Source organism: Aquarana catesbeiana, linkage group LG10, assembly GCF_042186555.1.
Source record: "Aquarana catesbeiana isolate 2022-GZ linkage group LG10, ASM4218655v1, whole genome shotgun sequence".
In the NCBI taxonomy this organism is placed as follows: domain Eukaryota; kingdom Metazoa; phylum Chordata; class Amphibia; order Anura; family Ranidae; genus Aquarana; species Aquarana catesbeiana.
Window position 1 is genome coordinate 214,432,718 of NC_133333.1, and position 26,265 is coordinate 214,458,982.

The 26,265-nt window shown below is 45.2% G+C and overlaps 1 protein-coding gene and 1 non-coding gene across 2 annotated transcripts; both read left to right on the forward strand.

The window, feature by feature from the left end:
• Positions 1-5,718: 5,718 nt before the first annotated feature.
• LOC141109884 (protein kinase C theta type-like) lies at positions 5,719-17,323 on the forward strand. The gene is made up of 5 exons (XM_073601140.1): positions 5,719-5,726; positions 13,161-13,296; positions 16,152-16,340; positions 16,610-16,738; positions 17,147-17,323. Exons 1-5 carry the CDS (start codon positions 5,719-5,721, stop codon positions 17,321-17,323), a joined length of 639 nt encoding a protein of 212 aa, XP_073457241.1.
• A 612-nt stretch (positions 17,324-17,935) lies between these two features.
• TRNAR-CCU (transfer RNA arginine (anticodon CCU)) lies at positions 17,936-18,008 on the forward strand. Its single transcript has one exon. It is a non-coding gene; the product is annotated as a tRNA-Arg (tRNA).
• Positions 18,009-26,265: the final 8,257 nt, after the last annotated feature.

Consider the following 26,265-nt stretch of genomic DNA (forward strand, 5'->3'; position numbering starts at 1 on the left):
TTGCCTGCAGACACACATTATTGTAAGTAAGCATGATGTGTCTTTCATCTCCTGCATTAAGTTTCCTTGGCCGACCACTGCATCTACAGTCCTCAGCGTTGCCCATTTCTTTGTGCTTCTAAAAAAGAGCTTGAACAGGACATCTTGAAACCCCAGTCTGCTTTAAAAATGTTGCCTGGGAGAGACCTTGCTGATGCAGTATACCTTGTGTACTCAATCCAGCCATGGTGTATGACCTGTGACATGAAACTGTGCTCTACACCTTAGTAGCAGAGTTTGGCTGTTCCTCGTCCAGTTTTAAGCTTCCTACACAGCTGTTTCTGTTTCAGTTAATTAATGTGTTTCCACCTATGTATGACATTGATGATCATTAGCACCCGCTTGGTATAAATGGTTAATCATACACCTGACCTCACAAAACTCCTGACTTTGTACAAGTGTACAAAGTGTGCAAGTGTAAGAATTAATGCTGGTTTGAAGCCAAAGGTTAGTCATACCAAATATTGACTTGATTTAGATTTTTTTTGTTTGCTCACCTTGCATTTTGTAAATTGCTAAAAATAAACAATTAAAATATATAATTTTGAAAGCATTCTTACTTCACAGAATGTCTTCACACCTGCCTAAAATTTTGCACAGTACTGTAAATGTAATATGTATGAATGTGAATAATAAAATAATAATTCAAATAAAAAATAAAAGAATCTTCTGCCTCACCGGTTCCGGTTGTGAAGACCAGCCTGTTGCAACTTCTCTGGATGCTGATCTCCAGCTGGCCTTGCTGCTGACTGGGATGCTGGTTGTTGCAGGACTGCGGCTAATGCCGCCTACACATGATTGGAAATTCGCCCAGCAAAAGACCGATGAGAGCTTTTGGTCGGGAAAATGCGCCCGCGTGTATGCTCCATCGGACTTTTGCTGGCGGAATTTCCGCCAGCAAGAGATTGAAAGCAGGTTCTCAATTTTTCGGTCGGAAAAAGTTCCTATCCGAAAATGCGATCGTCTGTACAAGTTCCGACATGCAAAATTCCTACGCATGCTCGGAAACAATTTGACGCATGCTTGGAAGCATTGAACTTCATTTTCTCGGCTCGTCGTACTGTTGTACATCACCACGTTCTTGATGGTCGAAAGTTCAGAGAACTTTTGTGTGACCGTGTGTATGCAAGGCAAGCTTGAGCGGAATTCCGTCGGAAAAACCATCCAAGTTTTTTCCGACGGAGAATCCGATCGTGTGTACGTGGCATTAGGCTGAGTATTGGTGTGAGTCACTTCATTCTTCAAAAAGATCTATAGCTTGGAATTGGATTTGGAAATAGAAATGGAACCTCCCTCAATGAGGAACATTTTCAGTTTAGGGGTTTTTTATTATCTTTTTTTTTTTCACGTTCTGTTTCTTTTTTTTTCCACTCCAGGATTGTAACTGTTCACATTGCACTTTTGCTAGTTTGAAAAACTGTTGAAAAATGTTGTGGTGAATTAGAGAGAAGGGTTAGTCCAATGATGATATGGTATCTGTAGGTGGAGCTTGCTATTTGGTTGCCTCCCCCCCGGCATCTGGTGACTCTATACTCTATAGGAATACGGCAGTGAGATCTTCCCGCCATAGTCACTGTCCCTATTCTCACCAACTGGGAGTGTTCACACGTCTTTGTAAATTTTATATAAATAAAAAAAAATGAGGTTTAGCTGGCGTAACTCTCCAGTATCCACTAGACACAGAATTATCAGTTTTACATGGACTATTCTTTTAAGATAAGGAAGCTCTATAGAGAGATGTGAAATGAATTACATACCGGGCACATTAATTACAGCAACACATTCTCCAGCATCCACTTAAAACTGAAATGTGTGTCTTGGGGGAGCTGGCTGTTCAAGGTGAATTAGCCCAGTACTGTGACTGGAAAATGTTTACCGGTAAGGTGCACAAGAAGTATAACTCCGCCTATAAATGAAATATCACTTTTGGGCAGGTTGACCTTTTAAAGAGCCCAGAGTGCTTTAACCGCATATATACTGCGGCAAGGCGGCCCGGCTGCGCAAAATCAAGTACCAGTACGTGATTTTGTGCACACAATCTGGGGCTGTCCAATCACAGCGGGAGCCAATCAGCGGGTCCGGCCGCCAGGACCCGCTGATCGTTCGAAGGAGAGGCAGAACGGCGGTCTGCCTAGGTAAACAAGGTAGGCCGCTGTTCTGTCAGGGAGCAAAAGAGAGATCTTGTGTTGCTGCTAAGCAGAAACACGGATCTCTCTTTTCGTCCACTGCATTCACTCCGCCCACAGTTACAAAGCACTCCCTAGGAGCACACTTAACCCCTTGATTGCCCCTGGTGTTAACCCCTTCCCTGCCAGTGTCATTTATACAGTGTCAGTGCATTTTCTTAGCACTGATCACTGTATTGGTGTCACTGATCCCCAAAAAGTGTCACTTAGTGTCAGGTTTGTCCAGCGCAATGTCGCAGCCCCGCTAAAAATCGCTGATCGCCGCCATTACTAGTAAAAACAATTAAAAAAATAAAAATTCCATAAATCTATCCCAAAGTTTGTAGACGCTATAACTTGTGCGCAAACCAATCAATACACGTTTACTGGGATTTTTTTTTTTTACCAAAAATATATACCAGAATACATATTGGTCTTAATTGATGAGGAAATTTGTTTTTTACATTTTTTTTAATGCGTAGGTTTTATAGCAGAAAGTAAAAAATACTGTTTGTTTGTTTTTTCAAAATTGTTGGTCATTTTATAGCGCAAAAAATAAAAAACGCAGCTCTATTTGTGGGAAGCAAAGGACATCAATTTTATGTGGGTACAGTGTCGAACGACCGCGCAATTGTCAGTTAAAGCAACACGGTGCCGTATCGCAAAAAATGGCCTGGTCAGGAAGGGGGTAAAAAGTGGTTAACAGTTCATAAGATGTGAATTATGATGCGCACGGTCCTCTCTGAAAGCAGGGACTTCCTGAGACTGCAGAGCCAGACATCGTTCCTGGAAATCACGATCAGGCGGCCACTATAAATAACATTTTAGAGGAATTCTAGAGGAAAAAAAAACATTAAGAACATTTATATATTTTATATGGCTCTTCTGCACATAGAACACTCACAAAACTCAAGGTCATGGGAAGCTTTTTATTTGCATCTATCCTGACATTATTAATAAAAGCTTTATTTAACAATTCAGAGTAGCCAATCAGCACCCATTATTTGCTCTCTAAAGTTTGAACTCTGGTTGCTACAGGTTACTGCTCTCTGAATATCGCTCTCTCCACCAGCTGTTTAAATAAACTTGTTACTTCTTTGTTCATCCTTGAGAAGGCGAAGTTATGTTTTTTTAATCTGGTGTGCTTCCCTTCTGCATCCACTAGGGGCACACTTCCAAGCTTTGTGCCATGCATACTGTACAAATCTGCTTCATTTTGCTGCTTTTGTTATATTTCTGTTTCATGTTAAGCTTGCCATCAGTTTTTTTTTTTCACCGTCTTACAGACAATAAAATGTTGGTATTAATCTAAATGGAATCCTAACACAAAAATAGTTTCAAACGCCACGTGATACAGGCACTAGAGAATCTGCGTATGACAGATTTTAGAATCGGCTGGGAATCAGAGACAGAAACATTAAATGTTGGCCAGAATAGGGCTCATGGCATTTAGAGCTTATTAGGGACAATTTGTGTGTGTTTTTTTTGAGGTTTTTTTTTTTTTTTGCTGTGCCGATGGCTACGGGCCAAAAAAGAAAAAAAAAATGTTTTTTAACCAGCAAAGGCAATGCTTGCATTCTTCATTACAATGGCTGAGGGGCAGGTACGTTTGTTTGTATCAGTTGTATCAATATTGTTTTTTATCAATATCACATCAATTTGCTCAAAGTAGCTGATGTACCTTTTTGCGCATCGAGCTTTGTGGGTTTTTAACTGCGCGTTTTGCCACAAGTTTTTTGAGCGATAAATTTGTCTTTTGCGCATTTGGGGTGCCAATGACATTCACGAAACCCTAAGGTGCAGCCTAACAACATTTATTATTCTCCAGAAATAATCCATAAACATCCACTACCTAAAGCAGAGCTACACCCAAAAGGGGAACTCCACTCTTATCTGCCTCCTTCTCCCCTCCGCTGCCACATTTGGCACCTTTTTGTTTGGGGGGGGGGGTACTTGGTTTTGACAGGTACCCACTCCCACTTCCAGCTGAGTTTGACAGAAGTTCTGCCCCCTCCTCCTTCCCCCGCAGCCGGCCCAATTAGAGAGCTGGTTTTCCTTATTGGAGATGGTGGCGGCAGCACCCGATAGCCGATTGAAAAATCGGCCTGGGTGAACACACTGTTATAGAGCATATGATCAACTGTAACTCTATTTTGTCTTTTGTCTTCCATTTTACAGTTCTTGTAAGTGTTGAACTTTAAATGACCTCTGCTTTATGACAAGTACTTGTACACAGGTGTTCTCGAAAATGTATTAAGATAGTTCATTGTAAGTTCACTAATTAGACAAGGAATATTCTGATAATAGTTGAAATATAGCTTGGTGAGAAAAGATAAAAAGTCTTCAAGGACAAGCAATAAAAACTCCTTACAACAGGTGGTTTGGGAAAGTTAGGTGCAGAACATTAATTAAGTTTGACAGGGTCAAGCAAAGGTCTGCTTGTGCTTTATTAAAACTGTTAAAATACATTGAATAAGAAGTAAACTTGTGTATGTATATATATTAATAATTAGACAATATTGAATATATGGTGTGGTACGGGTTGGGATCTATCTTGGTATGGGTACCTATCTGGTAATATGGACTATCGGTCATCAAGCTGAAGGTGCAAGAAGGTGGTAAGCATTTGTCACTGACCTGGATGGATCGCGGCTAGGGGCCAGGATGCCGTGGTGGTGGTCAGCTGATGAGATAGTGGTACCTTCTTTCAGGAACCTCAGACATAGCAGTAAAATGTTTTTGGTTATAAATATATGTTATATATATAATTAAAATAAGAAAGTTATTTTTATACAATTTTATTGTTTGGAATTAATAAAGGGGCCATTGTTGGCCATATATATATATATATATATATATATATATATATAGGTATATGTGTATGTGCATACAGTGGGGCAAAAAAGTATTTAGTCAGCCACCAATTGTGCAAGTTCTCCCACCTAAAAAGATGAGAGAGGTCTGTAATTGTCATCATAGGTATACCTCAACTATGAGAGACAAAATGTGGAAACAAATCCAGACAATCACATTGTCTGATTTTTGAAAGAATTTATTTGCAAATTATGGTGGAAAATAAATATTTGGTCACCTACAAACAAGCAAGATTTCTGGCTCTCACAGACCTGTATCTTCTTCTTTAAGAGGCTCCTCTGTCCTCCACTCATTACTTGTATTAATGGCACCTGTTTGAACTTGTTATCAGTATAAAAGACACCTGTCCACAACCTCAAACAGTCACACTCCAAACTTCACTATGGTGAAGACCAAAGAGCTGTCGAAGGACACCAGAAACAAAATTGTAGACCTGCACCAGGCTGATCCACCCCTCCCCTCTTGTTTTCTCCTTTATAAGCTGTATCCCTTAATAAAGTTTCAGACTTGCTTTGCACATTGCCTGCTGTGTGTGTGTCAATGAGGTCTCCAGAATTCTGATGGCGGCTGCGGTGAATTTACCAGGATAAAAGGGTGGTCGGCCACCAGTAATCAATCCCTTTCACACACTGCTGGATTCATGGACAGGTAAGTGCCCTAATATTAAAAGTCAGCAGCTACAGTATTTGTAGCTGCTGACGTTTAACTTTTCTGCAGGAGCGTGGAGCTCCTCTTTAATGGCCCTGAAATCAGTTCTTTAGTCAATTATTTCTCTTTGTGCTTTTCAGCCTCCTTGTGACATTCTCTGTGAGCAGCCGAACCTTTCCTTTTCCCCCCCCCACTTCCATTTGTTTGGAATAAGTAGTGCATGTTAGCAGTACCGGGACAAGGTCATTTAGCGCTCAGCTCGAAGATGCCAAAATGCATCCCTCCCACATGATTGACTTTTGTAGCTGTGATATCACTCCCAGCTGCCAGCACACTTGTTAACTCCACTGCACAGCTTCAGACCCACCATTAAGGTTTCCTGTGTACCCCAAAGTACGCAGTGATGTTGTTGGACCTCCCTGCTGTGTGTTCTTTGCCTGTGTCAGTCTCCTTGCACTGGCTGTAAATAGCGCTGGACCAGCCAGAGGCAAAACAAATAGCAGAGCACACATGAGGTGAGGAAGGAACAGCTTGCTGCGTGGTTCCTCCCTCCTCATATGAAAACACTGTGTGCGGGGAAGATGCCCCTCATGCCTACCACCATGTGTCGAAAGCAAAAAATTATGCAGCGCTTATAAACAAATAAACATACATATAAATGGCATTTGTGAAAATGTTCACCATGTGAAAACTAATAAACATAAAGACTGAATTGGTATAGTGATTATGAACACTGTCCATGAGTAGATGTAAACCAGTAAACATCAATGCAGGTCAACAAGTGAAGAAACCTTGTGAAGAAATCTTGTGAAGAGACTGCCACCAATTGGTTGAAGGCTTACCAGAAAGGTTGGACTTGAAGGGGCATATACCTCTCAAGTCAAAATGGCTCAGGTGTCAAAACACCATGATTGATGAAAAACCATTGACAATCCTGATGACATCGATATTCCTAACTTGGCACAGCATAGGGCATCAGTATGTGTTCAAACGGACATCAAGTGTAATACAGCCAATGGGAGGACACTCAAGGAGGTGAAAGTCAGCTCACACGGTAAAACCCAAAGAATAAAAAAAGTTCCACATAGTGTGATAACGTTTCAAACACCGTATTTATCGGCGTATAACACACACCCCAATTTAAGAGGGAAGTTTCAGAAAAAAAAAACTTTTTTTTAAAAATAAACCACTTTGAAGCAAAATAATGATCAGTGAGCATCAATGCAGCCCTGATTGGTGCCCATCTGCAACTTCAGTGCAGCCTAATCAGTGCCCACCTTCAGCCTAATCAGTGCCCACCTTCAGCCTAATCAGTGCCCACCTTCAGCCTAATCAGTGCCCACCTTCAGCCTAATCACTCAGCTCCCCACACCTGTACACAAACACAGCCTCCACACACCTGTACACATACAGCTTCCCACACACACAGCTCCTCACCACACCTGTAAATATACAGCTCCCCACGCATACAGCCCCCCACACACCTGTACATACAAAGCCCCCACACACCTGTACATACAAAGCCCCCACACACCTGTACATACAAAGCCCCCACACACCTGTACATACAAAGCCCCCACACACCTGTACATACAAAGCCCCCACACACCTGTGCACACACAGCTCCCTACCACACCTGTACACCTATACACACACACACACACACACACAAAGTGACACCTGTACACACTCAGTCCCCCCCCCCTCACACACACACACCTGTACACACACAGCCCCCTACACCTGTACACACACAGCCCCCTACACCTGTACACACACACAGCTCTGCTCCACATCTGTATCCACTTAATGACCATCCGCCTGCATCGTACTGTGGAAGGGTGGCCACTGTAGGTAAAGCAATGTACTGGTACAGTGCTGCCTATTTCCGGGTTTAGGGAACCTGACCGGCTCCCACTATGATTGTAGATGGATTCACATGCCAATGATTCACGCCTGGGACCTGCTGATCGGCTGTGTACATTCACAGCCAAGAGCTCTGTGTTGATATTCAACAGAGAGCTCTGTACACTGGGAGCAATCTGTCAGTTTCTCATCCAGTGTCATTAGTACAGTGACAGTGTATATTTTTAGCACTGATCACTGTATTAATGAAACTTGTGATGTCAGTGGCAGTTTGTCAGTTCCCCTCAGCGTCAGTGTCAGTGTCAGATTGACCGCAGCAATATCACAGTCCTATTATAAGTCGTTTATCGTCGTTATTAGTAGTATTAAAAAAAAAAAAAAATTTTTAAATTCCAGTATATATGTGTTTTTAGACACTATAACTTTCACGCAAACCAATCAATACACACTTATTGGGATTTTCTTTGTATTACTAACATGTAGCAGAATACATTTTGGCCAAAATTTATGAAGAAATTTGATTTGTTTCATTTTTTTATTGGATATGTTTTATAGCAGAAAGTAAAAAATCTAGATTTTTTTTCCCCGTTTATATCGCAAAAAAAAAAAAAAAAATCCAGTGGTGATCAAACACTGCCAAAAGAAAAGTCTATTTGTGTGAAAAAAAATATACAAATTTAGCTTGGGTACAGCGTTGTATGTCCATGCAATTGCCAGTTAAATTAGCGCAGTGCTGAATAGCAAAAAATGGCCAGGTCATGAAGGGGGTAAAATCTTCCAGGGCTGAAGTGCGTATAAGTGTAGTTCCCCCCACACACCTATACACACTTAGCCCCCCCCACACACACACCTGTACACACTTAGCCCCCCACGCACACCTGTACACACTTAGCCCCCCACACACACCTAGCCCACCCACACACACCTCTACACACTTAGCCCCCCCACACACACCTGTACACACTTAGCCCCCCCCCCACACACACACACCTGTACACACTTAGCACCCCACGCACACCTGTACACACTTAGCCCCCCACACACACCTAGCCCCCCCACACACACCTGTACACACTTAGCCCCCCCACACACACACCTGTACACACTTAGCCCCCCCACACACACCTGTACACACTTAGCCCCCCCACACACCTGTACACACTTAGCCCCCCACACACACCTGTAAACACTTAGCTCCCCCACACATGTACACACTTAGCCCCCCCACACACACCTGTACACACTTAGCCCCCCCCACACACACCTGTAAACACTTAGCCCCCCACACCTGTACACACTTAGCCCCCCACACACACCTGTAAAAACTTAGCCCCCCCACACCTGTACACACTTAGCCCCCCCACACACACCTGTACACACTTAGCCCCCACACACACACACACCTGTACACACTTAGCCCCCCCACACACCTGTACACACTTAGCCCCCCCACACACCGTACACACTTATCCCCCCCCACACACCTGTACACACTTAGCCCCCCCACACACCGTACACACTTAGCCCCCCACACACACCTGTACACACTTAGCCCCCCACACACACCTGTACACACTTAGCCCCCCCCCACACACCTGTACACACTTAGCCCCCCCCACACACCTGTACACACTTACCCCCACACACACCTGTACAGACTTAGCCCCCCCACACACACACCTGTACACACTTAGCCCCCCCACACACACCTGTACACACTTAGCCCCCCACACACACCTGTACACACTTAGCCCCCCCACACACACACCTGTACACACTTAGCCCCCCCACACACACCTGTACACACTTAGCCCCCCCACACACACACCTGTACACACTCAGCCCCCCACACACACACCTGTACACACTTAGCCCCCCACACACACCTGTACACACTTAGCCCCCCCCCCCCACACACACACACCTGTACACACTTAGCCCCCCACACACACCTGTACACACTTAGCCCCCCCCACACACCTGTACACACTTAGCCCCCCACACACACCTGTACACACTTAGCCCCCCCACACACACACCTGTACACACTTAGCCCCCCCCACACACACACACCTGTACAGACTTAGCCCCCCCACACACACACCTGTACACACTTAGCCCCCCCCCCACACACACCTGTACAGACTTAGCCCCCCCACACACACCTGTACACACTCAGCCCCCCACACACACCTGTACACACTCATCCCCCCTCACAGACATCTGTATACACAGTTCCAGCCCCCCTCCTTCCTTCACTTGTACACACATCCCCTACTTGTATAGCTGATCTTCCCAGTCCCAGCTCTTGTTTCCACATGTCACAGCTGAGAAACAGAGAAGAGCTGGAGCCGATCACAGTACAGAACACAGGGAGCATACACACAAGGAATGCACATGCAGCCAGTGGCCAGAAGTGGCAGTAATGAGCCTAATGTGAGCTCAATGAACAGAGCAGCAACTGCTGACTCCTCTTCTGTAGTGAAGGTATAGGAAAAGACAGGGCAGCCACACTGCACCCCTAAACCAGCATTGCCAACCGCCAGTATTTTTACTGGCAGCCAGTAAAAAATGGGCACTTTTCTTCTGCCAGTAAATGCCAGTGAAAGAAAAAGGTTGCCAGTAAAAAATATGGCTGTGACGCTTGGCCGAGACCATCCGAGGGCCTGCTATAGTGTGTTCGGACTGTGACCGCAGTATGTCGGGTGAAGTCATGGTGCAAGGGAACGGAGCAGCCGGAGCCTCATGTGCAGGTCTGTGGAACGAGAGGAAAGCAAGCTGGGAGTGGACTGAAGGGACCCCCTGGCTTGGAGAGAGAGAGGGTCACTGTGACTCAGGAGGGGAGGTGTCATGTTGGTGAGGTGTCATCATCATCTGTGCTGCTGCACTCTGCTGTCAGTGTCACTGGGAGAGTCAATTTCATGTGTGTGAGCCGCCAATTCTAATTTCTTCTTCTCATTACATGGTCCCTGCAGAGGGCAAAAATCTGCATGCCTGATAGACCCTGCCAAGGAGGGGGTCCAACACGGAGGGTAAGAGTCCACCTTTATCACTTTCTTACTTATTGGAGTCACCGCCAGTGGATTTGCACCATCCTGCACATCTCTCTCCCTTGTCAATCCACTCATAGGGGGATTAGTTGCTGCTGAGCTGTATAGTGGATGGAAGCTTTTTTTCACTGATGAACTTTTTATATTTGAACCCATGGACTGAGTTTGTTCGATTTTCAGATTTTCATGCTATTAATATCATTGTATTTCACATGTACACATTTTTTGTTTCTTCTTTTTATTTGAGTTTTTATGTTTTGCACTTATATATTTTTACCACTCATGGAGTCATTTACTTGCTCTCAGTGGATTGTGGTTTTTACTACTACCCACATGTATTCACATCTATGTGTGTATTTTCATATAATTAGCGCACTTTATTTATTTTTTATAATTCTAATTTCTTGCCCTCTTGATTCCTGTCCCTGAGCTACTTATTTACTGTATCGAAAATAATATAAGTAATATGTTTTTGCCTTAATATCTACCTTAAATCACTTTGCTAATTGCATATTGTACTTGTTTGTAGCCTAAATACTGAAATTGTCACTTAAAACTGTCATTTTGTAACTTTTAAATATGTCAGTAAAAACTTGACTTGTGCCAGTAAATTATGGGTGTCCTGCCAGTAAATTTCAATCTGGTAGGTTGGCAACACTGCCCTAAACCCGCATGAAAAGAATGCACCAGGGGCAGCTGCCTCTCCTGCCCCTGCCTATTCCCGGCCCTACATGTTAGTTGCGGTCTTGTGGACTGCTCTATGCACATTACAAATCTCATCGTCCATAGTCCCTAGTCTATCTCAGGAGCAGGGCCAGGACAAGGGGTGGGCAGGGAGGACAGTTGTGTTGGGCGCAGCAAAGCAAAGGAGCAAAACATAGACACAGACTGGTACACCCATTCTACAGCGTATATTAATTGGGGGGGGGGGGGGCACAGTTCTGCATTCCTGCCCTGGGCACTGGATGACCCTGTCCCGGTACTGCTCAGGAGTGAGGAAGAGAGGGTGGCTACGCTCCTACATACAGTGGGATCATGGGGAATGACAGTAGCCACTTTGTAACAGGAAGTTGAATCACAGCGGGGAAAAAAAAAGAATAGAATTTTAGTGTCACTTTAAGTCAGACTTATTACAGATGCTCTTGGTTGTTATTCCTTTTGAGTCTAGGCCCCATTCAAAATGAAGGACAAAACAATGCATGCAGCGCATGCCACAGCATGTTTCAGCGATGTGCACATTCCCATGTGCGTATACATAGATATTATTATTTTTGTAGCTTTAGGCAGGTGTGCTGTCGATGCGCATTTCCTTTTTGTGTCAAAATTCATTCTTGATGCGCTTTTTTACTTTAAAGCGGATCCTCACCTGCAATTTTTTTTCAAGCCCTGCTTACCAGAGGTTGTCTTCTGCACAAATCAGATACTCACCCACCCAGAGGATCTAGCGTTGCCCCACTAAGATCCTCTTCTGTTTTGCCTCCGCTCGGTCCCACCATTTTTCCGGTGTGGCGTCATCTGACACGCCACTTGACCCATATGTCCCTCCATGAATGTCTTCTGGGACATGTGAAATGCATTTCCCAGGAGACAAAGGGTGCACAGTGCACGTCATTCACCTATTAGCGGACCTCCAGCTGTTGCAAAACTACAAGTCCCATCATGCCTTTGCCTCTGGGTGTCATGCTTGTAGCTGTCAGAGTCTTGCTATGCCTCATGGGGCTTGTAGTTCTGCAACAGCTGGAGGTCCACTAATTGCTTATCCCTGACCTAGGGTAATGACGTGTAAAGGCGGGCAGCCCGAACACATTTAAAAAAAAAAAAAAAAAAAGACAGTGCTATTTAAGAATGGAAGGAGGAGTGGAGAGGAGGGAAGAGTGCTGAAAGGGTGAAGAGCAGCTTTAAGATTTAGGGCCAGTTCACACTGCTGCGTGGTGCGAGATCGCATGTACTGTAATTTGCACCGCACTACAGTGCAAATCACATGCGATGTCTGTGAAGTGCGAATTCAGCCATACAGATAGTCTGGCTGAATTTGCATCGCATTCGGACCAAACTCGCACAGGACCCTTTTTTTGGTCTGCAGCAGAATTGGATTGCATGTGTGTTCACACACCCATGCGATCCAATTCCTGTTCGAAATTGGAGATCGCACTGTGATATGCGAACTGATATGGGGGTGTCAACTTTAATTGACACTCCCAGCAGTTTGCAAAGGGCAGTGTGAACTACCACCAGGAGACAAGCAATGTGGGAACCCACAGTCGATTCGCAGGGTTCCCGCATCGCTGCAGTGAACCAAGCTTTAGTGTGAATAGACTTAACAGTCATTAACCAAGGCATGTTAGGGAGAAACTTCTAGTGGTTGTAAAGGCTGAAGGTTGTTTGCCTTCATGCATTTGATTTCATGCACGACCTTGGATAGTGAGCCGCCCCGAAGGGCATGCCTAAATCAGCCCTAGCATCAGATAAATATTTTATGTTAAGTCCATGCATGTTAAATAATCTGTACCTCTCACAGAGATCACAGTACTCCCCCCGACAATGCCTCCATCTGCTTTTCTCTCCAGAAGGATCTCCAGAAGGATCACACCATCTATTTTCAGGCATCATTCAGAGTCACCGTCTACTTCCTCGACAGAGATGCTGGTTCAGAGGTGACACAATCATGTAAACCCTGATGCCTGTGCAGTTCTTGGTTGTGTTCATGAAGGTCTGACAGCAGAGGCGTAACTAGAATCTTCAGGGCCCCGGTGCAAGAAACCATGAAGGGCCCCCACCAGGGGCGTTGTTAGGTCTACAAAAGATCTCGGGCTAGAGCCCATAGCAGCTAAGTAAGGAAAGTCATACACTTTGGCGGGCATACACATGTATATAATATATATATGTGTGCAGCCTCACCATTACCATGAATGTAGCCTCACCATTGCCATGAATGCAGCCTCACCATTGCCATCAGTGCAGCCTGATCGATGCCCATCTGCAGCCCCAGAGAGGACAGGGAGGGGGGCGCGACGAGCGCCAACATATTGCATACAGGAGAATCTCCTGTTCACTCGGCGGCCTCTTTAATACAAAGTCCCGCCTCCTATGCCTTCTATGATAGATAGAACAGTCGTCCAATGCCAGCCCAGGAGACGGGACTTCCTATTACAGAGGCTGCCGAGCAAACAGGAGATTCTCCTGTATGTAATCTGACGGCGCTCGTCCCGCCCCCCTCCCTGTCCCCTCCCAGGCCGCCCGAACGATAAATATGGTATATATCTCTTGTGGCCCCCCAATGAGTCGATTCGTTGGGGGTCATAAAAGATATATATATATTCAAATTACCAGCGGGGCCGCATTAAACCAGAACGCAGGGCTGGACTTTGAATATGCCTGTACTAAACCCTCCTATCACCTACTGCCAAAGAAGTGGCCATCTTAGCTTCTAACCAACCTTCAGATGCCATGGAGATGACACCAGACATTTATCAATCATGTGCCAGTTATCAATCACCAGATGTCTTAATCCCACGTTCACATCGGGCCGATTTGGCATCCAAATTGACATGTCACACCACATGACAAATCGGTGGCTACTGCCGGCAATGGCACCATCCGAATTGGTGCGGCGCCTCACCGATTCCCAAAAGTAGATCCTGTACTACTTCTGGCAACTTCGGGGGGCGATTTGAATAGACATTTGTGTATGAACCCGCACAGATGTCTGTCAAATCGCCCCTAAAGTCGGACTGCATTGCTGGGTTGAAATGGTGCGAGTTCAGCTGAAGTTCAGCTCTCAATGTGAACCCGGCTAAAGGCCGACACACCACAATGTGCTGCAGGAAAGGCCAGTTCTGTGACATTGCAGGCACCATGATACCGATGCGATTTGATGCCCAGCTTTCTTTTTAATAGTTAGTCCCTGTGCTACTTTTTCCACATCCCAATAAGATTTGCACCTCAAAAGTCTCACCACATGGGAGTGCGCGGGAATCAGAACGGGAATGCGGCATGAGTTCTGTGCGGTCCCGGTGTGAACCAGATCTAAATGTAGCTGCTTTGGGAAAGTTAAATGGATGAGTTTAGGTCGGCTATAGGACGGGTTCACACTGATGGGACACGTCACATCATATGTCATTCGCACAGGAATCGCAACGCATTCCTGTGCATATCACAAGTGATTATGTGCAGCGCGATTTGAGCCCATCATTTCACATGGCTCAAATCGCACTGCATCCGCACTGGAATCGGGTCCCATGGGAGTTTGTACCCATGTGATCCGATTTTAGCAAAACACACTGCTTTCTGCGACCTGCTTTGGGGGCGTCCTTAAGTTTTAATTGCCACCCGCAGCAGATGGTATGAACACAGTGCGATTGCTATGCGGTGCGGAAAACGCAATAATTCCTGTGCGTTTCCCGCATCGCATCAGTGTAAACCCAGCATTAGAGTGAACTTTTCCCCCCCATACAGCGCCACATACTGATATGATACATTGTTTCCATTCACTTACAATTACTGGTATTTCCAGTGTTGTCACCCCGGGATCATGGATGTATCCTGAGAACTTCCTGTCACCTGTTCCAGAAGTAAAAATGGCCGCTGTGATACGACTGAAGAGGAAAAGAAAAATAAACAATTACTAATCACTTCTACAGAGGCCTTTTGTTGTCTTACACTATATTACCAAAAGTATTGGGATGCCTGACTGAAGCATGACATTTTAGGTATCTATTTACTCGGCGTAACGTCATCTTTCACATTATACAAAAAGTTTGGGCTAACTAGCTACTGTTTTTTTTTTTTTTTTTAATGGATGAAATTGTTTTTTTTTTCCCAAAAAAATGCGTTTGAAAAATTGCTGCGCAAATACCGTGCGAGATAAAAAGTTGCAACGATCGCCATTTTATTCTCTAGGGTATCTGCTAAAAAAACATATAATGTTTGGGGGTTCTGTGTAATTTTCTAGCAAAAAAAATATGATTTTTACATGTAGGAGAGAAATGTCAGAATTGGCCTGGGTGCCAAGTGGTTTAAAGAAAAAAAAAAGAAAAGTGTCAGTTATTTTTCAGTAAACGGCCAGCAGCTTTGAAAGGTCATTGAGCTAAAAACAGAACAGCTCATGCTGGTGTAACAGCTTTGAGAATGGAGTCTACAAACAGGAATAAAATGATTTTATGTTGCTCTGGAGTTATAAACCAATTCCTTTGACTTCCTCTTGAATCCCGGGGACAGGAAGTGAAGGGAAATTCTCCCAATGGCACACAGACAGCAAAAATAAACTGGCAGGGGTCTCAGCCCTTCCGTACTCTATCCAAAACATATAAAACAAAAGTTTTGACTATATATAATTGGTAAGCCCCACCGCCAACATTCACAATCTCCGCCTTAGTTTGATGTATTTTGAGCAAAATTTTAGGACTCCTGAGAGGCTTCATACATCATATTTGTTAGCATGGAGTCCCGTCTATCCTTTGCCTGGAATAGGAATGTTCTCATCCTTTTTTCTCTCCTTATGTTTCTATAGATCCTAAAAGGGCACCCATACAACACCACAGTGGACTATTACTCCTTGGGAGTGATAGTGAATCAGATGTCCTTTAGCATGCGTGAGTTCAGACAGATGAAGAAAATCCAGGGGACCACGCCAGGCCTTCCTTTGCACCGGATTCGTCCAAAGGACAGGAATGTTCACCTCGAGGATCTCATAGATATGGTGAGTATACACAGCTTTACCTTCTCTTTACAGACAAAACTCTTTCCAGGTTATACAGACCTTGTTAGGAGTTCAGAACACACAACTCTACATTCTTTCCACCACACATTCATGTGGGTCATAGCAATACTTTTATCACACTGACTGCTTAGTGGAAGGATCTGCCTTCACGTCACTGTCAGAATCAAGGATTACGATGAGGAGTTCTATTGGTCACATATTGTTATTGTTCTCCATGTTTCTTATCATATTTCTTTTTTTTTTTATAGCTCTTATGTGAAGACCAGGATGAACGGGCGCGCCTGGTACGTGACATCAGAAGGCACCCATTTTTCAAGATGACTGACTGGGCCGAGGTGGAGAAAGGAAAGTCATCCGCAGCATTTACACCACAGCCGGTAAGTATATGAATAATGGAGGGGTCCGTGTATATTGGGGGAGGGGAGATTATTCAGCAGCATCCAAGACGTGTTTTTTGTACAGAACTCTCACATTTGTGATTTTGTGATCACCGCACAATCACATGGTCTGGGGACTTGTCTGAAGAAATTCTGTTTATTATTGGTGAGAATTATTATGTATGTGTCAGGCACACAGCTTAATCCCACCAGAAACATACTTCCTGTCCTGGGGCGACAGCACAGAGTCACTGCAGTGCAGTGCTTCTTCTGATCACTAGAGGGGAAGGATCCCTCTTGGGGTATTTGCTGCTCCTCGGGGGGTTGGGCGGGGTTGGGCTTACCAAGCTTTGTCACCATTTACTGTATAAATCTGGAACACTGACGAATGTCATTTTCTCCTTCCAGATTTTAAGACAAAGGAAAGATTTAAACATGAAGATAGAGGAATTTATTGCCGAAGAAGAAGAAGACTCGGAAAGCTCCACCGGAGACTCGGAAAGCTCCACCGGAGACTCGGAAAGCTCCAACGGAGACTCGGAAAGCTCCAACGGAGACACCGAAAATTGGAGAAGTCAGAATTGAAGAAGCCACCCCCGCGGCCCTCAAAATCTAAAACCATGAGGTCAGACGGAGTGCACCCTCTACACCTGCAGCCGTCCGACAACATATCTAGACAGGTACTCTCCTGAGACAAGCAGCGGCAAGAGGAATGCAGAAGGAATGGGGGGGCATTCCCTCTGCATTCCTCTTGTCACCATATATCTCGGGAAATTGCCTAGAGCTGAGAAAAGTGGACATCTCCTTCCTAGGCATGTTGTTTGGGGGAAGTGTGGGGGCACCAAGCCTGACTACATAGCTAGGAAGGAGACAGGAACTCTCCGGAGACAAGTCGCGGCAAGAGGAATGTCTCAAGAAAGTTCTGAGGCTGCGCTCAGTCTGACCTCATAACTAGTCAATCAAGATGGCTGAAGATCTGGAACCTAGAAGACAGTGAAGTGAAGATTTCAAGGGTGGCATGGGTGTGAGGGGAGGCGAGTATAGTTCCACTTCAAGTGGTTCAAGGCATGCCATTTAGACTCCTCCCCCATAGCCCGCCTCTACACCACATTTATAAAAATTTAAATATAGATGGATGTTAGATGGATAGATATGGGGGGGGGGGTGATAGATAGATGGATATAGCTAGATAGCAAAGCTCCGGTGGCCTAATGGTTAAGGCACTGGCCTCCTCGGTCAGGGATTGTGGGTTCGAGTCCCACCTGGGGCGATATCTTGCTTGTCTCTTATACCAGGATGTAGGGAGTGATCAATTGAAGGAATAATAACCCCCCAACATTGGTATTAGTGGGGACGGTAATTGCCCCAGCAGAAGTGATCAATTGCAGTAATAATAACCCCCAACATTGGTATTAGTGGGGACAGTAATTGCCCCAGCATGAGTGAGCAACTAAAGGAATAATAACCCCTAACATTGTTATTAGTGGGGACAGTAATTGCCCCAGCATGAGTAATCAATTGCAGTAATAATAACCCCCAACATTGGTATTAGTGGGGACGGTAATTGCCCCAGCATGAGTGATCAATTTCAGCAATAATAACCCCCATTGGTGTCAGTGGTTGCAATCAGAGGAAGTTTGACTTACCTGTAATTTCCATATCTTAGAGCATTGTTTCTCAACCTTTTGCATGTCCTCTGCATTCCTCTTGTCACTATTTGTCTCAGGAAAGTGCCTAGAGCTGAGAAAAGTGGACATCCCCTTCCTAGGTATGTTGTTGGGGAAAGTGTGGGGACACCAAGCCTGACTACATAGCTAGGAAGGAGACAGGAAATCTCTGTAGACAAGCGGCGGCAAGAGGAATGCAGAAGGAGAGGGGGCATGTCTCCTGCATTCCTCTTATCACCGTTTATCTCAGGAAAGTACTGAGGCTGTGCTCAGTCTGGCCTCATGGCTAGTCAATCAAGATGGCTGAAGAGCTGGAACCTAGAAGACGGTGAAGTGAAGATTTCGAGGGTGGTGGGGGGTGTGAGGGGAGGCGAGTATAGTTCCACTGTAAGTGGTTTAAGGCATGCCATTTAGACTCCTCCCCTATAGCCTGCTCCTCCTCCAAATTTTCTGCCAATTATATGTGCAGCAGTGACTCTGGCAGTAATTTGGATAGGTTTCTCCCTGGAGGGGTGGAGTTTGAGATCAGACCTCTTTCTAAATGGCCTTCTGGATTGTGGACCCTTGATGTTGGGGTCCCTTCTCTACATTCTGAACAATGTACAGGGAGATGAACTGGACACCCTAGACTGATGATTCAGGGATTATCCGATCGCCTTATGGGGTCAGGAAGGAATTTTTCCTCCTTTGGAGATAATATGTCCATCAAAGCCCTAGAATAATTTCATTCTATGGATTTATCTCCAATAAAAATTGATTGTACACTAATTGTACATTTCACAAAATAATAACCCCTCCCCCAAAACAAACAAAAAACACGAGCAAAGCCCCGTGGCCTAACGGGTAAGGTAATGGCATCCTTAGTTAGGGATGTGGGTTTGAATTCCATCTGGGGTGCTTAATTCTTTTCTGAACATAAAATACAGACAGAGAACTGACACACCGCCTGAGAGCTTCATTAAATAATTAGAAACCATAAAGACAATTAACACCTTGGTCATGAGTGTACAGTATAATGTATAGAGTGTATATTGTATAACGTGCAGAGATAAGGAGTATATAATGTATAGAGTGCAGAGGTAAGGAGCAGGGCCTTTTTTCAGCTGGAACTTAGAGGAACTCAGCTCCACCACCTCTGGCTCAGACCCTCTGCTCCCTGCTCACCACTATCACTTAGCTTCTGTGTTTACAAGTGACAGCTTGTCTCCCACAGATGTGATCTCCGGAGTGGATCCCACTTAATGCAGGATGGGGACAAGCAGGGGCGTTGCTAGGTCTGCGAAAGATCTGGGGCTGGAGCCCATAGCAGCAGCCCCCAACCTTTTTGCAGGCCGGGGGGGGGGGGGGGGGAGCGGGGCACGCGGGTGATAAGCAATTTTTTGTGGGCAAAAGCTGGTGTTGGCATTTCAATCATCATGGCACCATGGTTGATATGGTGTCAGGGTGATCAAAGTGCATTGTTTCTATTGTTACATTCTAATATATAATGAAGTGGTTCAACTCACCATAATGCGGAATCAGTGGGAGCCCTGAGCGTGTCACTTGCCACATCTCCTGCCACCAGATGCAGCGTGTCACTTGCCACCATCACCTGTCACCAGATGCAGCATTTAACGTGCCACCGTCACCTGCCACCAGATGTGGATTGTCACTTGCCACAACACCTGCCACCATTTGCAGATTGCCACGTCACCTGCCACCATTTGCAGATTGTCACTTGCCACGTCACCTGCCACCATTTGCAGATTGTCACTTGCCACCAGATGTGGATCGTCACTTGCCACCATTTACAGATTTCCACTTGCCATGTCACTTGTCACATCACCTGCCACCATTTGCAGATTGCCACGTCACCTGCTATCATTTTTATCATTATCATTTTTGTCCATGTACTTGTGTGGGCATTAGCTATACCAACCCAGTATCAACAACGCTGTAAAACAATTATCATTGTTTATGTATGTCAAAATCATGAATATGTACAATTGATGTCCCTTGTAGGACTTTTTACTATGTTTTGAAATAAATGTATGCTTTTTAAATTAAGTCTTTTCTTTATGGTACCGCAATAGTCTGTTTTTTCTCTGCAAAAGAGGCAGGACGCTATTGGAGAGGTCCTTGCTCTGGTTCCTCTTTTAACTCTATTTTCTGACCTGCTATCATTTGCAGATTGCCACGTCACCTGACACCATTTGCAGATTGTCACTTGCCACGTCACCTGCCACCATTTGCAGATTGTCACTTGCCACGTCACTTGTCACATCACCTGCCACCATTTGCAGATTGTCACTTGCCACCATTTGCAGATTGTCACTTGCCACCATTTGCAGATTTCCACTTGCCACCATTTGCAGATTGTCACTTGCCACGTCACCTGCCACCTGATGCAGATTGTCACTTGCCATGTCACCTGCCACCTGATGCAGATTGTTACTTGCCATGCCAGGCAGTGCCACCAAATGTGCATTGTCGCTGCATTGGTGGCAGGCTGGCAGCACTGGTCCATTTAGTGAGGGCAGGAGAGAAGAGATGCAGAGCGGGCAGTGAGAGATGATGTCATCTCTCTGCTCCCCGCCGCACATCGCTCCCACATTGAAGTGGCCCGGCTGTGAAGGCGGAAGAGTGGTGACGTGGAGCGGGCGGAGAGAGATGATGTCATCTCTGCTCGTCGGCCCACTCGTCTCTACCCTCCTCCTCTAATGCAGCCCGCACGCCCGCCATAGCCGCAACCCGCTGGTTGGGCAGGAACACTGCAGCAAGTGACGCGGGGCTATGGGCTCCAGATTCGGGGCTACAGCCTCAATAGCCACCCCCTGACGACGCCTATAAGTCTAGTCCTTACTTCGTTATTTAGGTTCAGTTTTGATGAAGGGGGGAGTTTTTGGCCCCCAGAATGCATTGTGTGTTTTATGTAATTGAATTCCGAACAACTAAAAGCATCTAATGCCACGTACACACGACCGGACTTTACGACATACTTTGTGCTGCGGACTTTTCGATGGACTTTACGACATACTTTCCGAATGAACGGACTTGCCTACACATGATCAACCAAAGTCCGACGGATTCGTACGTGATGATGTACGACCGGACTAAAACAAGGAAGTTCATAGCCAGTAGCCAATAGCTGCCCTAGCGTCGGTTTTTGTCCATCGGACTAGCATACAGACGAGCGCACTTTTTGACCGCTCTCGAGTCCGTCAAAAAGATTTGAAACATGTTTCATTTCTAGGTCCGTCAAACTTTTGGGGAAAAAAAGTCTGCTGGAGCCCACACACGATCGAATTGTCCGATGGACTTCGGTCCGCCGAACAAAGTATGCCGTAAAGTCCGGTCATGTGTACGCGGCATTAGACTCATCTTCTGGTTTTGGTGCTCCTTTCTATATTTCTATGGTCTCAGTCCACTAACAAACACCTTATTGTATTTCTATTTATAACAGGGTAGTGTGTTTGGATATGTTACTTCAGTCACGCTTCCTTTACGATGAGCCCGGATGGGAGCCGCTGTGCCGCGCACAAGCCTTTGTGACATTACACTATTTATCTAATATAAAAACATAAGCCGTTATCTCCATTTACTGGATCACATAAATCATACTACAAGCTGAAGAGTTTGTCGGAGATAAAAATATATATAATTTTTTAGAAGTGGCGTTTCGGTTTCTGCGGCGGCGACATATATCCGCCTGATTGCAGTGGAGGGGATTTATCAAGTGCCTTCTGGGGTAAATTCAGCTGTGGGTAATGTATGAACAGATTTGTGTTTTTTGTCGGTGACCTGTGCGTCTGTAGATGATGGTCAGCTTGTCAAGTGCAAGGAGCGACCTTACTGAGCACAGAGTACAGGCCTTTGAGAGATGTACAGATGAGGCCTGGTATGCTGATTTTTACCCTAAATCCCTTTCTCCTTTCAAATTGGCTGATTCACTTATGTGGCCATACACTATACAATATGGTTGTGCAATTTCTGTTTAAACTCCTTTTATTTTCCCCCAAATTTATATGCAGACAAACCTAATCTTTTTTTCATAAATTTGTATTCAGTTAGGTAGGCCTTTAGGCCCCCTCACACCTGTACCACACGGCGCACGTTGGAGAGCAAATAGCGATAATAAATACCCGCATATGTAAACTGGTGCTAGGGTAACTGTGGTTTTCTCATTGATAATAGCTCACACCCAATACAATTGGTTAATTTCATCTAATTGTGTGTGTCTTGTAAGAAGTAATAGGAATGAGATTAGCATCAAAAGTGTTAATTAACTGAGAACACCTACTAATTTACTAATATATCTCTGAAATGTGTTTTTTATTTTTTTTACCCCAATCTTGCAATACATTACAAAGAACAGAGAAGTGTTTCTAAACCCAATAAATTAATATTTTCAGATCTTGATCTTTAACCGCTTCAGCCCCGGAAGATTTTACCCCCTTCCTGACTAGAGCACTTTTTGCGATTCGGCACTGTGTCGCTTTAACTGACAATTGCCCGGTGGTGCTACATTGCACCCAAACAAAATTGGTGTCCTTTTTTCCCACAAATAGAGCTTTCTTTTGGTGGTATTTGATCACCTCTGTGGTATTTATTTTTTGAGCTATAAACAAAAAAAGAGCGGCAATTTTGAAAAAAATGCAGTATTTTTTACTTTTTGCTATAATAAATATCCCCCCCAAAATATATATAAAAACCTATTTTTTTCCTCAGTTTAGGCCAATGAATTCTTCTACATATTTTTGGTAAAAAAAAATCGCAATAAGCGTATATTGATTGGTTTGCGCAAAAGTTATAGGGTCTACAAAATAGGGGATAGTTTGTAATGTCTATAGTCTATAATGATAGTAATGGCGATGATCTGCGATTTTTATAGGGACTACTGTAAAAATGTCACTGGCAGTGAAGGGGTTACCACTAGGGGGCGATCAAGGGGTTAATGTGTTCCCTATTGTGTGTTCTAACTGAAGTGGGGAGGGGACTGTGTAGGGGAGATGACAGATCGCTGTTCATACTCCGTATGAACAGACGATCTGTCTGTTCTCCCCTCAGAGAACTGGGATCTGTGTGTTTACACACACAAATCCTGGTTCTCCGTGTGCCCCGAGCGATCGTAGGAGCCCAGCAGTGACTGCGACTGCCGGGCACTCGCATTGGCTCCGTAGGAGAGCAGGGGGCACGCGTGCGCCCCTAGTGGCCAACTCTAGAAGCAAAGTAACATGACGGCGATTTGTGCAGCCGAGCCAAGAGCCATGGCGGGCCACATCAGAGGGCACACCGCGTGCCAAATGGGGCCCGTGGGCCAGGGGTTGGGCACCCCTGTGCTAGAATGACTAGGGATACGTCCCATGAGGCATTGTAAAACTGACATTCACAGACATGACTGGGCATGATGGGAATTGTAGTTCCTGAACAACTGGAGGGCCGTAGATTGAAGACCCCTATGCTAGACCATTATTATGCCTCCAGAATTGGGAGTGTAGCATCTACCCAACTTCTCTCTGCTGGTGGACACAAGAACCTACATCTATAGATATATCTATATATACTGTACACACACGCACACTGAAGCAGGAAGCAATTTACATTGGCCTGGAAGTGAATCTGTACACAGGAAGTAGATGTGTGTTTTGAGGCCAAATCATTTAGACATACACACATGACCCACACAAACACCACCCCATGTAAAGATAAATTTGCAAATAAGGATCATCTCTTCCTCAGAACAGTGAGCCGCGCATGGTGGTAGGAAGAAATTAGTAGCAGTACAAACAACTTCAAGAAGAGAAGAAAAGATTGATCGCACACTTGAATCCAAAAGATGCTGTACAAATTTCTTTATTGTCATGAGCCAGACAAGATTGCAATGATGATCAGTTGACGCGTTTCACACGAATAGAACCGTGCTTGTTCACAACAATTGAAATGCTCACAACACAAGCTATTTATAGACGTGTATCAAATCAAACACCTAACACAAAACACCTGTAGTTAAAGAGCAATCAACACCAAACTTCACCGACATAAAAACATTTCTTAAATGCTAAAACATCTGATCATAAAATGGTCAAAATAAAAATAGATGATGTAAACATATAAGCAAGAGATGTATTAAAAACAAAAATAGAAAAATGAGTGAAAAAACATGTATATATACCAATATAAATCACATATATCGCTGTGTAACAAATTGAGTCTAATTGTGTGATTTAAAGATCAGCCCCGGAGCAGAAGGAACTTTGGTGGAGGGCTCGCATGATCGGGGGGACGCTGTTGTTTTAGATGCACCAGGAAGTAGGGGCAGGAAGTGGGATGTATAGCTGTGGGACTCAGGGCGGTGCCTGGAGTCTTTTCTTAGGGCTCTTTCACACTGGGGCGGGGGCGGCGTCGGCGGTAAAGCGCCGCTATTGTAAGCAGCGCTTTACTGTCGGTATTCGGCCGCTAGCGGGACGGGTTTACCCCCCGCTAGCGGCCGAAAAAGGGTTAAAAACCACCGCAAAGCGCCTCTGCAGAGGCGCTTTGCCGGCAGTATAGCCGCGCTGTCCCATTGATTTCAATGGGCAGGAGAGGTGAAGGAGCGGTATACACTCCACTCCTTCACCATTCCGAAGATGCTGCTACTTTTTTCCTGTCCTGCTAGCGCACCGCTCCAGTGTGAAAGCCCTCGGGGCTTTCACACTGGAGACAAAGCAGCGGCACTTTCGGGTCGGTTTGCAGGCGCTATTATTAGCGCAATAGCGCCTGCAAACCGCCCCAGTGTGAAAGGGCCCTTAGTGTATGAGGTAAGGGCGGGGCTTATCATTCGGGCGCAAATCGTGGAAGAGGTAACACTCAAGCTTAGTGATTTCCCTCCCTCCCTCCCTATAGGCAGCTCTATGGATGTGTGTTGTGTTTTTTCTGTGCGTTTTTGTTGTTTCAGGTACTGGTGGCAGGGGTCTCTGGTTTCTGAAGGTCGGAATGGGGGTGATTATATATATATATATATATATATATATATATATATATATATATATATATATATGTAGCGCTGGTAGATTTGCAATCTGCCGCATGATAGGTACATTTAGTAACTTGTTCGTTAGGAAGGTTAAGTTTGCCACTGTTCCAGCTTGACTGACGTTGTGTGTGCTTCCGTGCTGACCAGTGGGTGTCGCTGTTATCACTGGGTAGTGTTGGAAAGGCAACGTGTTGAAGTGTATGGATGCTCTTCTGTCCCGGAGACAACTCGGTGGAGGTGGTCCTCCGAGTTGCATTCTGGGCGAGGGTATTTATGGGACAGACGCCATATTTTGGGGTTCGTTTTACCCGCACCTGCTGGCCCTCCTGGCCGACAGGTATGCATTAAGGAGCAACCTCGTGGTCCTCCATTCCGGAGGCCCATGATACTGCGGCGCAGGGGTGGGTCCGGAGGCTTGTCTGGGGCCTGCCACCGCGGCCGAGGAATGGTCCTGAGCTGTCGGTCCTGAGTGACGAAGCTGGACAACCGAGGAGATCCCAGGGGAGGACCCGTCCTGGCGGGATCATGCAGCGTGCTGGTCTATAGAGGGGCCTGGTGACTCGGTTGGAGGACGTATCTGAAAGTAACTATACAGCATAGTGTTGCCGGGTTGGCTTAAAGGTTCAGGCACTGTGACCGACATTCATTACAGAAAATCTGATACATCCTGTGGCAGAGGATCGTGCTGATTTTGTTCCCAAGCAAGTCTGTGGCAGAGACTTTGATTCGTGCTGCGTACTGGCTGCTAGGCTGGTGGGAGAGGCCTATCCAGACGAGCAAGGAGTGTGTTCCACGAGGGGAGCACATTCCATACAATATCTGAATTCTACCCGAACATTTGTTAAAAGAACCCTACAAGAAGATGTTTG

Excerpts from the sequence above, each read along its gene's own strand:
- LOC141109884 (XM_073601140.1), top strand. Across the intron at positions 13,297-16,151 it reads ACAGAGATGCTGGTTCAGAG|ATCCTAAAAGGGCACCCATA; the intron begins GTGACACAATCA and ends ATGTTTCTATAG. Across the intron at positions 16,739-17,146 it reads CAGCATTTACACCACAGCCG|ATTTTAAGACAAAGGAAAGA; the intron begins GTAAGTATATGA and ends TTCTCCTTCCAG.